This window comes from Lygodium microphyllum, chromosome 20 (assembly GCF_053477565.2).
Source record: "Lygodium microphyllum isolate KBCC chromosome 20, Lygodium_microphyllum_v1.1.10, whole genome shotgun sequence".
Classification (NCBI taxonomy): Eukaryota; Viridiplantae; Streptophyta; class Polypodiopsida; order Schizaeales; family Lygodiaceae; genus Lygodium; species Lygodium microphyllum.
This window is the reverse complement of record NC_141154.1, coordinates 20975984-20989722: the sequence shown is the minus strand read 5'-3', so window position 1 is coordinate 20989722 and position 13739 is coordinate 20975984. Positions and strand designations below refer to the sequence as shown.

At 40.2% G+C, this 13739-nt stretch overlaps 1 protein-coding gene across 1 annotated transcript; it reads left to right on the top strand.

The window, feature by feature from the left end:
• The first annotated feature begins 12336 nt into the window (after positions 1–12336).
• LOC148018734 (uncharacterized) lies at positions 12337–12931 on the top strand. The gene is made up of 2 exons (XM_087701240.1): positions 12337–12445; positions 12675–12931. The coding sequence occupies exons 1-2, from the start codon at positions 12337–12339 to the stop codon at positions 12929–12931; spliced, it is 366 nt and encodes a 121-aa protein (XP_087557366.1).
• The last annotated feature ends 808 nt before the right edge of the window (positions 12932–13739 follow it).

Below are 13739 nucleotides of genomic sequence, written 5' to 3'. Positions count from 1 at the left end.
GTCACCACAACCAAAGTTACCAATTCCATGAGCAAAACCATAATTACTACGACCAGGTGAAGATCCTCTAGCTCTAGATGAGCTGCCACGACCTCTCTGGTGAGAGAAGACACTATCTCCACCTGCATTTTTGCCACTGCTAGATGCATTCAATCCCAACTTGATTTCTTCTGTAAGTAGCAATCCAATAAGCTCCTCAAAGTTAGGCATATAGCCTCCCCTAACGGAAATATAGGTATCCAAAGATTTAAAAGCTGGTCCGAGCCCATTTAGTGTCAGTGACACTAAATCATCATCATCAAATAGGTGCATTAATGGATGCAAGGTCTTCTGAAATTTGCTTGATTTCTGCCACATAGTCATTGATACTGCGATTGCCTCTCCATGCACCATGTAATCTCTTCTTAAGTTGTATCTTACGAGCCTCTGTACATGTTTCATACACTTTTTCTATGATTTTCCATGCCTCCTTACAAGTATTTGCCTTTTTGATGTGAGGAATCAATGTTTCTGAAATACATATGGAGATCCAATGCAAAACCTTCCTGTTCTTCCCAGTCCAATCCTTTTACGCTTTCTTTTGCTCTTCACTTGGATGTTCGGGAACTTCTGGACATTCATCATGACCTGTTATGAGGTCCCATAGACATCTACCCATCAATAAATTCTCCATCCTGTAAGACCAAACACTATAGTTGTCTTTGGTCAATTTGTCTCCCATGATCTGAGTGATCTGTGCTGTGTCAGACATTATGATTGCTGCAAATTCAGAAGAAAACAACAATACAATTTGTCCAGAAATGGTATTCAGCAATATGATTATCGTACATGTGTCCAAAAATTGTCATATACATCCATCCATGATGCCAACATGTCATACATTCAATTCCCAGTAAGAACCATCCAAATCGGATTCCACACGATGTCTGTATGACCCAAAATGTATTAAAACATGGGTCTAAAGTTGACCACTTTTCTTGCAATTTTTAAATTTCTTTTGGCTCAAGTCTGTCAAGCAAGGTATTTGGTTTTTCCTGTAGATTGTGGCATAGTCTGGAGTTCTGGATTGTATTTATGGCACTTGAAGCATACTATCCCTGCACTTGGCACTTCTACAATGGGGCGCAAAACAAAGGAATGGTCAATGTATATCTTTGCTATTTTTGCATCAGTTTCAGAAGAATTCACATAACGCATTGAGAAGTCATAGACGAGCTGCAAATGTGGCCAAGCTGGTTCCAGGGCATGTTCCTCCTCTTCAGGATCAAAAGCCTCTGACCCTGAATTCTCATGGCCAGATGATGGCAGGGCTCTGAAAAGGTTTACTGATATCATTCTGAAACATTCTTCGGTAACAGCTTCTGTGAGTTTCGCAGTCCCAGAGGCCACATATTCAACAAGCTCTAGTAGAGTCTACCGCTTTATCTCCTTCTCCTTTACGTTTTTAGTAGGATCAGTAAAGTCAAAGACCACACAGCACAGGCTAAGTTTCTTCAAAAATAGGATTTTCCTTTCAGAGCTGGGCACGTCTCTGAAGGAGGGCAAGGGTTCAGTATAGTACGAACTAGCACTGCCATTAGCGCTTGGAAGTGTCTTCTCTCTGCCACCAACAGGGTATCGTTGAGCTGCAGGAATGTGAGTTATAGATGATCTCGTTCCAGGACCACTTCCGGCGTTCCGAGCTATGGCATGACCCGTTAATCCACTTTGAAGGGTGGGATCAATCGTTCCATCACTACGTTGTGATATCAAATGACAAAACTGCAAGTAGAGGGAGACTAAGATGAAACAAGCACAGGTTAGGAGCTCAATGTCAACATCTCCTCCATTATTCTCCAACCATATCTCCAAAAATAGTCCACACACTAAAATGGTATCCTCAAAAGATAGATACCCCAAACTTAAGGACACTTTACATACAACCACAGGAGAGGACATACTTATCAATAGTGCCCTCTCTCACTTTTCCCATTGCCTTCAGGGTTGTAGGCTGATGTTAAAGCCAACTTAATACCCAATTGAGCAAAGAAGTTGTGTGCCTCATTAGCATCCAACTCTCCTCTATCTACAATTACTTTACCCACATAACCATATCTACAAAACACTTCTTCAAGCAAAAAACAAAAAATAGCTTGAGTGAATTTGGTTGTTAAGGCTTTGCCCTCAACTTGATTGGTTAGATCCTCTCTTGCAAGCACTAAATATCGCATATTCCATATTCCTGTAGGAATGGTTACAAGATCAATAACCCATCTATAATCTATAGACAAGGGATCAGTCGGTTGTAACCCATCTGGATGCTTGACTATAAAATACATTTGACACACATAACATGTTTGAACAAAATGTGCTATGTCCTGATACATGTTCTCCCACCAATATTTTTCTTTGATTGTAATAAAGGCTCCCCATATGCCTCTATGTTTTTCCCACAAGCTTTCATGAAATTCCTTCATTATCTGTTTTTGCAACCTTTTTCTACCTACAACTCGGATAGGTGATCCTTTCTTCTTCTTTGCATGCTTCCATAGATGTCATTCTTTAAGAAAAAAACCATAAGCTTTCCTCTTGATATGCTTGAACTCCTAATCAGTCCAAGTCTCCTTCTTCTTCATTGTGCTCAAATATTGTCCGATCTTCAACCAATCTTCTTCATAATCTTCTTCAAGCAAATGAGCTAGAACTTGAGCAATGCAATAAGCATGTTGGCTTCTAGTTGACTACCCTATTACTAAACAGAAAGCAAAGGTATACACATAAGACACAAAGATACAAATCTCTCTTTATCATCCACACATATGAAAGGATTATTCAAGAAACATAAGGAGAACAATACACATAATGAACCTCATCAAAACATTCATAATTATGCATATCATATATTACACTCTAATACATGGATATGCACATGCATGCATACATGCACGTGTGCACGTGTCTCTGCACGCACACACACATTAATGCATCCACTCATAAAACTAGGAAATGGTATATACATGTTCATCACTCTTTTCTCACTAGTATTGAATGAAATATAGCCTACACTCACTACACAACCCCTTTGAAATCTCTTAAGACATGATGAAAGAAATGAAGCTAATTTCTCACACTAGTACCCTTTATTTGGGCACTTAAACATCCCTTGTCCAGCGGTAAGAATATCATGCTTATGCTCTTGATGAAAATATAACCAAGCACATGTGCATCTAATAGTAGATGCAATTAAGATCATGACATGCATGTCACGGTCCCAATGCACAAAAAAGAGAAATTAATGCGTTGAAATATTATTTGCATACTCTATTTTGACATTTCCATGCGCCATGCAAATGCTAACATAGATTATTGGATTGAATTATGCCTTTTGATTGTCAAGACCTCATCCCTCAACTAGAAGGTTTAGCTTCACTCTCATACATGCTCCTAACACTCTTGATGAAAAGTATGATCATCAAAAATATTGATTTAAGCTCAAGTAGTTGGGGTAAAAAAAAAGGGATCCCCATGATTTTTATTTTGTAGGTACGTGGACAAATGTTTGGCTAATTAATGGTAAAGAAGTTAGAAAATTGGGCAATTATTATGTGAAAATACTAATTTAAAGCTATTTTTGGGTGAATTGTAGGCCAAAATAAGTAATCTTATGTATATATGGGCTTATTTTTTGTTAAAACTCTAGCTCAATAACCAAAAAAACCTCAAAAAAATAGCATTTTGTGCTAAAATCGGCCCCTAATTTTTATCTTGGAAGTAGTCCTTCATGGTCCATGTCTAACCCTTTCCCCTTCCACATTGTATCCAAGGTTTTCAATTAGCATAAGATTTTTCCAACATATTGTGTAAGAGGTGTGTGTTCAATGAGAGTGCAAACTCTCATGCATGTGCAACAAAGTTTGTTGAGGATAGACTCAATGGGCCTCATCCCATGTGGTGCAAGAAAATGGTATAATTCAATGCATTAACCTAGATCCTTGTTTTCAATTTGTGGAAAAGATAGGGCTTGTAAAACTTATCTCTTCTTCGTGTTGTTTACCTCTTTTTCACACCAAATGCTTCTCAATGTACATAATTGTTTTTTACCTCCATAGAAGGTGTTATAGACATTGTGGTTATCAAAAGAAATAGAACTAGTGAGCTACTTAACTTAAACTTAGTTATCATTATCATTTGGCTCTCCCAAGCAATTGCTTGTTTATGTTTTCACATCACTATTAAGATCTCATTGTATAGTCTCTATGGTTCCTTTTGCTTCAATCCCTATAATATAAATATGAATGGTAGATAAAATGACTTTTTGTGGCACTTTTCATGAAACATCAACAAAGAAAGGGGAAAGGGAGAAATGGGAAGAGGAGAATAAAACAAGCATGTGTAAAGTACCACACTTTTTGGTTATAAAATTTGTTATTTTCAATGGCCTTTTCAAGTAGCACTCTCTTACATATTTAATGGCACATCACGGTTATGATATGTATATAATGCTCTTGCATAACTCCTTAATTAGTCACTCATACCTTTATTCTCCTAGTTTCAATGTAAAAATAAAGGGAAAATTTTAACCTAAAGGGTATTTTTCAAAGGTTTTGCTGACCATTGGACTACATTTTTGAACATGAAAACTCAAGAAATAGACCATATATCAACATTTTTATAGTTTCGTGCTAGAAATTCATCCCAACACAGCCAAAAAATCATGCATTCACATAATGTTAGTCCCATTTTCTAAACTCCACCTTTGATCAACCAAACATTGTCCAACCTATTTATAAACTGAAAATCATACTGTCTCTTATTTTTTAATCTACCTAAAACTCCTTACTTACCCACTCTAGTATATAGGAGAAACAAACATACATTAAGAAGGAAGAAAACAAAATTCACCAACTATTGCGTAGTCATTTTTCGCGAAGTCATTGGGCTAGGGAAACTACAGAAACAATGGTAAAAATTGGAGAAAAACAAGTGCCTTATGTTACTTTGGTGGATCATGGTTCAGAGATTAATCTCATAGTTCGTGGAGTTTATGAAAGTAATAGATGGCCTATGGATGTAGAGCATGGGCAGCGTATGAGAGCCGCCAACAATACTGCAGGTGATTTGTATGTTGCCTGTCCCAGTGTCAAGATTCCTATTGGAGATGTAGAGGAGGATTTCCATTTCTTTGTGCAGGATTCATGCTCTTACCCCATAATCCTTGGACAGCCATCATCACAGAGATGCGCATGGAAATGAAAGTAATGGATGATGGATCTTTTTATGCACGGATTCGCAGTAAATATGGTATGAGAGCAGTCCAGTTTATGACTGTGTGTGTTAACCGTGCAAGAAACAGGGATACTCTTCCAGATGCACCATTGCCCACTATGAGGGATTCGGGTTTTCATTAGGTACCATTGTCCCGCGAGACGACAGTGGTACAGAGCAGAGGAGATTGGAGTTCTCGCCTCCTTGCAGTAGTGTTTTCTCCTCCAGTTTTGTTGGAATTTCAGAGTTCGATGAGTTATCAGAAGATTTCTAAGTTGCCTAGAGCTGCTAGGCAGTACATATGCAGGAAGGAGAAAAATTTGAAAAATGCAAGTATTTTAGAGGATGATGAGCACATAGATGGGATGTATGATAGTACGATTTATGCAGATACGATGACAAAGATGAAAAATATGCTGAAAATTGATATGCAAAGTTCTCACAGTAATGTATCAGTGCGCAGTCCCTGGATATGTTTCATAAAATTTCAGATTTTGTGTCACAGATAGAGTCAGAGGCTGAGGTGACTCAGCAAAAAGTGTTGATTGCTGAAGAAATTCAGAAAACAGAGCTTCCGGCTGATTATGATCAGCCTACAGAGACACAGAGGGCTGAAAACTTTCAGCCAACAGAGTTTACTGCTAAAATATTTCAGTATCTAGAGTTTAAGGTTGTTTCTATGCAATCCATAGAGCAGAGAAATAAGCCCATTAGTGCAGAATTGCTAATTTACAACATGATTTGATTAGTACAGAGGATCATAATGAAGCCAAAGTTGACACAAAATACAAGACTCTGGATAAGAAGGTGAAGCCGGTAGCTGTACCGCTTCCACCTGACAGTGATCAGTAAATAGAGAGGGCTGCCAAACAGCCAATTTTGAGGAATCTAAAGCATATAGGCCATAAATTTTCAGCAGAGACTCTTGCTGAATTAAAAATTGAAAATGGTGATTTCTTGCTACCCTCAGAGAAGAAATGCTTTCAGGATATGCTTGAGCGACATGGAAAGGGGTTTGCTTTTTTTTCGCATGAGATTGGATGTGTGAATCCAGATATTGTTGCCTCTATGGTGATCTTTACTATTCTTCATATTCCATGGAACCTTCGACCTATTCCAGTGCCTAAGGCACACTTACCAAAGTTAATTGACTTGTTGAATAATAAAATCAAGATGCGAATCCTAGAGCCTTCATCTGCACCATACTCAAATAGGTGGTTTACGGTTCCAAAGAAAAATGGTACTCTCTGATTTATACAAGACATGAAGCCAGTGAACAGAGTTATTATCAGGAATGTTGGTATAGGTCTAGTTGTGGATGAGTTTGCAGAACCATTTGCTGGACGTACCAATATCTATTCTTTAGGTGACTTGTATTCGGGATATGATCAGTTTCAACTGGCTTTGGAAAGCAGGCACCACTATGAGAACTCCTATTGGGCTTGTCAGGATGTGTACCTTGCCTCAAGGTGCCACTAATTCTGTTACACATATGATGAATGCTATGCATAAGGTCCTTCGTGAGCATATACCTCAGCTTACCATGCCTTTCTTGGATGATGTGCCCATTAAGGGGTGTGCAGAAGAAGAGAAGAATGAGAGTCTAAATGAGCAGGGATGCAGATACTTTGTGGCTGATCATATTTTAGCTTGTGAAAAGATTTTGGCCAGGTTAGAAAAAGTGAACTTGACACTATCAGGGCAAAAATCTATTTTTGGAGTAAATGAGGTTGTCATTTTTGGACATATGTGTGGGTATTATGGCAGGAAACCTTCATCTGAGAAAGTGGATGCTATAGGTAATATTACGGAGTATTCTACCACTTCTGAGGTACAAAGATTCATTGGAGCCTCTATGTTTTACATGATTTGGATACCCCATTTTGCACACATAGCAAATTGTTTATATCAGCTGCTAAAAAAGGGGCAGAAATTTTATTGGGATGAGAGCCACACTAGAGCCATGCAGAAATTGAAGAAGTTATTCCAGATTGCTTCTACTCTTAGGAAAGCAGATTATAATTGTAGAAGGCCTATTGTATTGACAGTTGACACTAGTCCAATTGGTATAGGTTGGGCTATGGGTCAAGATGATGTAGATGGAAACACATATGCTATTCGGTTTGGGGCAAAAGTCCTAAACGAGAGACAGAGGAGGTATCCTCAAATCAAAAGGAAATTACTGGGAATTGTTACGGCTCTCAAATGTGACAAGGAGTACTTTATTGGAGCCTCAGTTGTGGTAGAGATAGATTGCTTTCCATTGATAGGTATGATTACGAGTTGCTCTACTCCGGATATAGCTATGTTTAGATGGATTGCATACATCAAGTCATTAAATCCAGAATTTAAACACATAGCAGGGAAGGACAATCCAATGGTGGATATGCTATCTAGAGCTAGATATGATGAGGAGGAGACACTACTTGCAGAAGAGGATGATGCAGAAATTTTAGCGGCTATGGTTGATCATGTTTGTCATGTCTATGATATTGTGGCTTTCAAAGAAGGACTCTATGTTGGAGATTGGTTGCAGATTGGCAAGTATCTTAGTACACTAAGCAAAAGAGATGAATGGACAGATGAAGAGTTCAAGAAGATCAGAAGAAAATCCTATGGTTATTTTCTCAAGGACGGATTTCTTTGGAAGCACCCGAAGAAAAAAAGAGGATTACCCTTGCGGGTTGTCTGTGATAAAGAGACCCAGTTAGAGGTGATGAGGGAGTTTCATGAGAGTCCTTGGGCTGGTCATAGAGGAGTATGGGCTACTTATGAGAAAATCAAGGAAAATTATTGGTGGAAAGGCATGTACAGAGATGTTTCTCACTTTGTAGAGACTTGCAGAGACTGAAAGATGTATTTCGTAGTGCGTCATCAAGATGAGCTTTATCCGACCTATCTACTATGCATTGATTGCAAGTGGGTAGTTGACTTGGTTACTATGCCTATGGGTCTATGGCAGATGAGGTATATTGTTTTGGCTAGAGAGGATCTTACCAATCATGTTGAGGGCAGACCTTTGAGAACGAAGACCACTAGTGCAATGTGTAAGTTCTTATTGGAAGAAATTTTATGTAGGTATGGCTGTGTGGGTAAGATCACTGTAGATCGCAGTGAATTGGATGCAGATGAAGTTAGGGAGTTTTTCTCTCAACTAGGAATCAAGTTGGCTCTAACCAAAACATACAATCCAGATGAAAATGGAAAGAGTGCAAGAGGGCATCTGCCGATAGTGAAAGCATTAGCCAAAGCATGCAGAGGACGGATTGGAGAATGGCCGAGACTTCTACCATTTTCTTTGTGGGTTGATCGTACGACTCAAAGTGTTACCATAGGATATATGCCCGTAGAGTTGATGTATGGTCAAAAACCGGTTATGCCGACTGAGACTTATGCTTTGACTTGGTCAGTTTTACCTTGGCAGGAGGATTTGACGAGAGAGGAGCTCTTAGCTCTTCAGATCGGGCAGTTGGAGAGAAGACTAGAGGATATTCAGCTAGCTATTGACAAGTTGAAGGCTGCTAGACTTAGAAATAAGGAAAGGTTTTATAGCAGGCATCGCTTGCGGCCTAGAGCAATAAAAGAGGGAGATTGGGTATTAGTCTTTGATAGCAGCCTTGAAAATCAACATATTGTACTTCCGAAGATGGTGAAAAGATGGTTTGGGCCGTACATAGTCAAACATGTCTTTGACAATGCAACATATGAGCTGATAGAATTGGATGGGACAGTGCTTAGAGTGTCTATTGCAAGAAAAAGAATCAAGATTTTCAAAAAAAGAGATGATGAGGATTATGCATTGGAAGAATTTACAAGAGAAGAGCAACGAAAAGAAACTCCAGTAGAAGAGACAGATGATATGACAGATAATCTTGTTGATATATCGCAAATACACAATGACGAGATTGATCTATTTGTGGATCTTGACGACAATGATCATGGGTAGTTGGTCCATCCGGAGGATGCACAGGATCAGAGGGGGTGGATGTCGTACTGCTGTGCATCCGAGGTGTGGGGTCCGCCAAAAATTTGTGTGTGAGACATTTGTTACTTTGTACATACTTAGTCGTTGTGTTTGCATTTTTGTTCTACGTGGGTAGCATAGTAGAGAGAGGGGTCTTTTGCTGCGTTTCCTTTCAGGTGGGGTTGCACCTGATAGGTGCGCCTTCAACAATGGTGGGCATGATGGGATGCTTTCAACCTATGTTGAGCAGGGTCAAGGCGAGAAGGCATTACAACTATACAAACAGATGCAAGAGAAGGGCATTTTCTCAAATCAACAGACATTTAAGATCACATTTCAAGCATGTGGTACCCTCATTGAGAAGGAAAATGTTTTGAGCATGGATGGTAAACCAAGAAAAGTTTCTTGGGAAATTTACCGAGCATTACATGGAGATGCTCACAAGAAGGGCTTCACTTCAGATGCTTTTGTTAACATCACTCTTGTTAGTATCTATGGTAAATGTGGCATCATTTTAGAAGTAGAGAGCATGTTTGATGGGCTGTTTGATCAGGACATTGTTGCATGGAATGTTATGATCTCACGATATTTTGACTTGGGTAAGGCAAAGAAGGCTCTGCAGCTGTATAGTCAAATGCTAGTTGAAGGAATGAGTCCTAATAAGCCAACATTTCTTGGTGTCCTCCAAGCATGTGGTTCACTTGTAGAGAAGGGATGTACTGTTGCTTTAGAGATTGGTAGGGCATTGCATGCTGCTGCTGCACCAGTGTTACCTGCTCTTGCCTCTCGTCGAAACCTCATCAAGGAATGCCTTTCTGATACCCTGAGCCCTCCACTGAAGTTCGAAAGACCGCAGTTGCAACTTGTCTCCCAGGTTTTGATTTCTCTAAGACATCATTTGTCTCAAGGATGCATGGTACTGTAACATAGAGAGGCTCATCAGGTTTATGTTGTAGAAAGTTTACTGGTATTGTTGTTGAGGGTGGATATTCGCAGCCATGTTTCAAAGTGTCCAAAAATGTTGATTAGAGTCTTCTTTTTCCAACAAGGTGATTGGAGAAGTGTTTTTGTCAGAGGCAAACACAGAAGTTGAGGCTTGTGATAGTGAAAGTAGATACTGCTACCAATGATGGGGGAAATCCAATTCCACCTCTTCAGCCAGAATCTCCTAGTGGGCAGTTTCTAATTAAACTACTCCAGAGCCATCCTCACCTCTTTTTAGCTATTGTTGAGCAACAAGTTGAGACGCTTGCTGAAGACAAAGATATTGCTACAGGTAAAAAGGGGTTAGCATGTATGGCAAGTGTGGCAGTGTGGAGAAAGCAAAGAAGACATTTGATGCTTTGTCAGACCGCAAGATTGTGTCATGGAATGCAATGCTTTCAGCATATATTGAGCATGGTGAAGTCGAGAAAGCCATGGGGCCTGATTAGGCTAATGCAAAAGGAAAGGGAGAAGGCCGCTTTTTTGAGGGGAAAAAAGGGCCGCTTTTCTGGAAAAAGGGGACCTGCTTTGTATCGGGCCCGGGTAGAAAAAGCAAAGGCTGAAGATGCAAGCATCGGGGAGAGATTTTTTATCAAATCGAGAAGCGTTTGATTATGGTGGAGGAGGAGGACCATGTGTGGAACATTGGATTACTTGGACATATACACTAAGGATTCCCTTACTACATGAAGCAGATAACCAGGTTGCTCCCAATTCTGGAAGCTTGCACGATTCGATCATATTTCATGTTCTTCTATGGAATCAGAGAGGCCTTGCCAACTCTCCCAGTGATATCACATATCCTTTTGTCTTCTTGTTCTTTCTTCGTATCAGAGAGGCCTCTTCCATTGTCTTATCCTTGAATAACTTGCATTGCCCTTGCCTGAATGGATTATATTGCCATCCATATAGATACAACCTATTCGAGCTTGCCTCCACATCGCAGCTTTTGATCCTGAGCACGAAGATGGTTACCAAGAATTGTGTGAAAAGAAGAAGACATCTTACAAGTCTTTTCCGGTTATGAATGAAGGAACTTAGATTTTTGAATTCAAATTTTGTGATGTCAGGATTGTCACCATTGGCTGATGCAATACCTTGAGAATTTACTCATTTCTCAATCAGTTATCTTAGATGTTATCTAGAAGGTTAAACCTTGGCTTGGATAGTGAAGTATGGGACATTAAATAGGAGGGTAAACCCTAGCACATGTGATGAAGTATTAGGCATTACCTAGGAGGATAAACCTAAGTCTCTACTATTCTTTATATGAGGTGGCACCAATTTGAGTATACCCACATCATCGTTAAAAGTAGTGTTAACAATGAATCCATCTATTTTGGCATCTTTCTAACAATGGGACTTGGGCTATCGGCCAAGAAAACACATCTCTCAGTCTATACGTCCATCATTACTATGTGAGAGAGGTTGACAATGATGATGAGAGGCCAAGGTAGTGAGTGTTAGAGTTGAGAGGATGATATAGCGAGGGTGAGTGTGGGAGCCTCTTCTCCACCTCTTCTCTTCTCTTCTGCTTTCCTTGTCTAACCTACAAAGTCTCGCAGCATGATCAAGATTTAGTGCTAGGTGATAGAGGAGATAGTGGAGGGGCAGGCGAGAAGTGTAGGCACAAATGTAGGAGCCCAATGAGAGTAGAATATAATGGCGCTATCTATCCTGTTTGTGAAGAAAGCTGAATTAGTTTACTATGCTAGGCTATGCATTGTCTTAGCTTGTTTAGTTTCGAGGGTGTTTGAAACACTAGATGGGACCACCCCCATGCCGCATTCCCCCTTACTAGTCTTTGAGGAGGGTGAGTTAACCACAAGTGGAAGAGAATAGAATTCCCGAATCCCCACACAGTCAACGTGATGAACTGACGGTACAGGCTTATAGCTTCTCCTACACAAAGATTTCCATGAAAAACAAAACATGGAAATGCGTACGCGAGGCTACAAACACGAGGAGGGTGGAGAATCCAGGCGGCACACGGATCGAGACTCGAGTAGGGCGCAAGTAGACGCGGTTCGAGAGCATGCGGCTACTATATATGCACCTGAGCTGTGAAGTTATAGTTGTACCTGCGGTGTTTAGCGATCTTTGCATAGTCGACTTGTGGAAGTAAGAAATCACTGCGAGCCATCATGTCGACCATTACTCTCATCCCTACCATTACCCTCGTGATGATCCTGCTACATGTTGTGGCCGGCGGGCGTAGTACAGCCGATGCGAAGCTTTTCAGGGACGCCAAAGGTCTCTCTCTCTCTCTCTCTCTCTCGATTTTGCGTTCTCCTGTCTGTACTCTTTATCAGTAGTGTTGGTGTCACCGAAAGCATATGTTATTACACTCATCGTTCAATTTGCTGTCTTCTGTTAATCGCGTTATGGCACTGTAATAGGCTGCATTCTTGGGCAAATAATCGTGACTCATCTAGCACTTATTAAGTCTGCGCTTCCATTCCCTTCTTGTGTGTTGTTACAGCGGCCGACGTGGTGGATGAGATGCAGATTAAGCAGCTGGAGGTGACGGCGGACAAGGTGCACTGCCAATGCCCTTTGTTCAAGGACTCTTGCGAAAAGGCTCCTGCTGCGGTGCATGATGGCGTCTCAGCAGCAGCTAGTGATCCAGATCAACTAACGAAGCTACCTGCCACTCATCCATACTGCCGGTGCCCTTTGGTCGAGAAGTATTGCAACAACGTCGGCCCAGCCAGCGCTCCTGCTCCGGCCATGGTGTAAAATCTGTCAGTCTTAGATTGTTTGTTTGTTCGGTTTGGCAACGAGCTTGCAGTTGCCGTACGGAAGAGTGCCACTCTATCTGGTTGTATTGAACATCCTTCATTTCAACTGGTTTTTCTTTCATGCTTTGTGATAATGGATATTCCGCCGGCTTCTCCAAGTGATATTCTGTCGGAGTGCTAGGACTTAACCGATTGATGGTATCACTTGAACGTACCGAACGCCTTCCATCGTGTCTTGGTCTTCCTTCTAAACCCTAATTGTGTGAATGTCAACGTAATTCTCCAAGTCATGGACATGGTTTCGTGAAAGAGTACGAAGAGCATTTTATTTTGGCTTAGAGTCCACTTTCTTATGTATTAACGTTTCTCAAACGAAGCAATAATATATTAGGACCAAGTAAATTTCAGAGCTTTCAATATCTTGTAGAAGAACCACTGCATTTGCTACTATACTATGCTTTTGAAAATATCTTCCATATTGAATTTCTAGCTTTTGTTATCGAGACTAGAAACATTGCATCAACAAAGCCAAGCAACCACTCCAAAAATCCATCTGAAATTGTATTAAAGGTTTGGATAAAAATTTAAACGAGAATTGGTTCATACGTAGGATTAAGCTATTGCCAGACCAGACCATGGTTGTTGATCCCAAGATCATTCATCAATGTAGAATATTAGTGCAATTGGAAGTTAGATCTTGGCATAACCCTTTGTGCAACATATTAGACAATTAATTAAGTATGCCTCGCTAGTGTTAAATTATATGCTTCACACACTTTAGACCATTATTCAACTTTCGTATTCTC

Coding starts and splice junctions, on each gene's coding strand:
- LOC148018734 (XM_087701240.1), top strand. CDS start 12,337: ATGTCGACCATTACTCTCATCCCTACCATTACCCTCGTGATGATCCTG. Junction 12,446..12,674: donor GCTTTTCAGGGACGCCAAAG/GTCTCTCTCTCT, acceptor GTGTTGTTACAG/CGGCCGACGTGGTGGATGAG.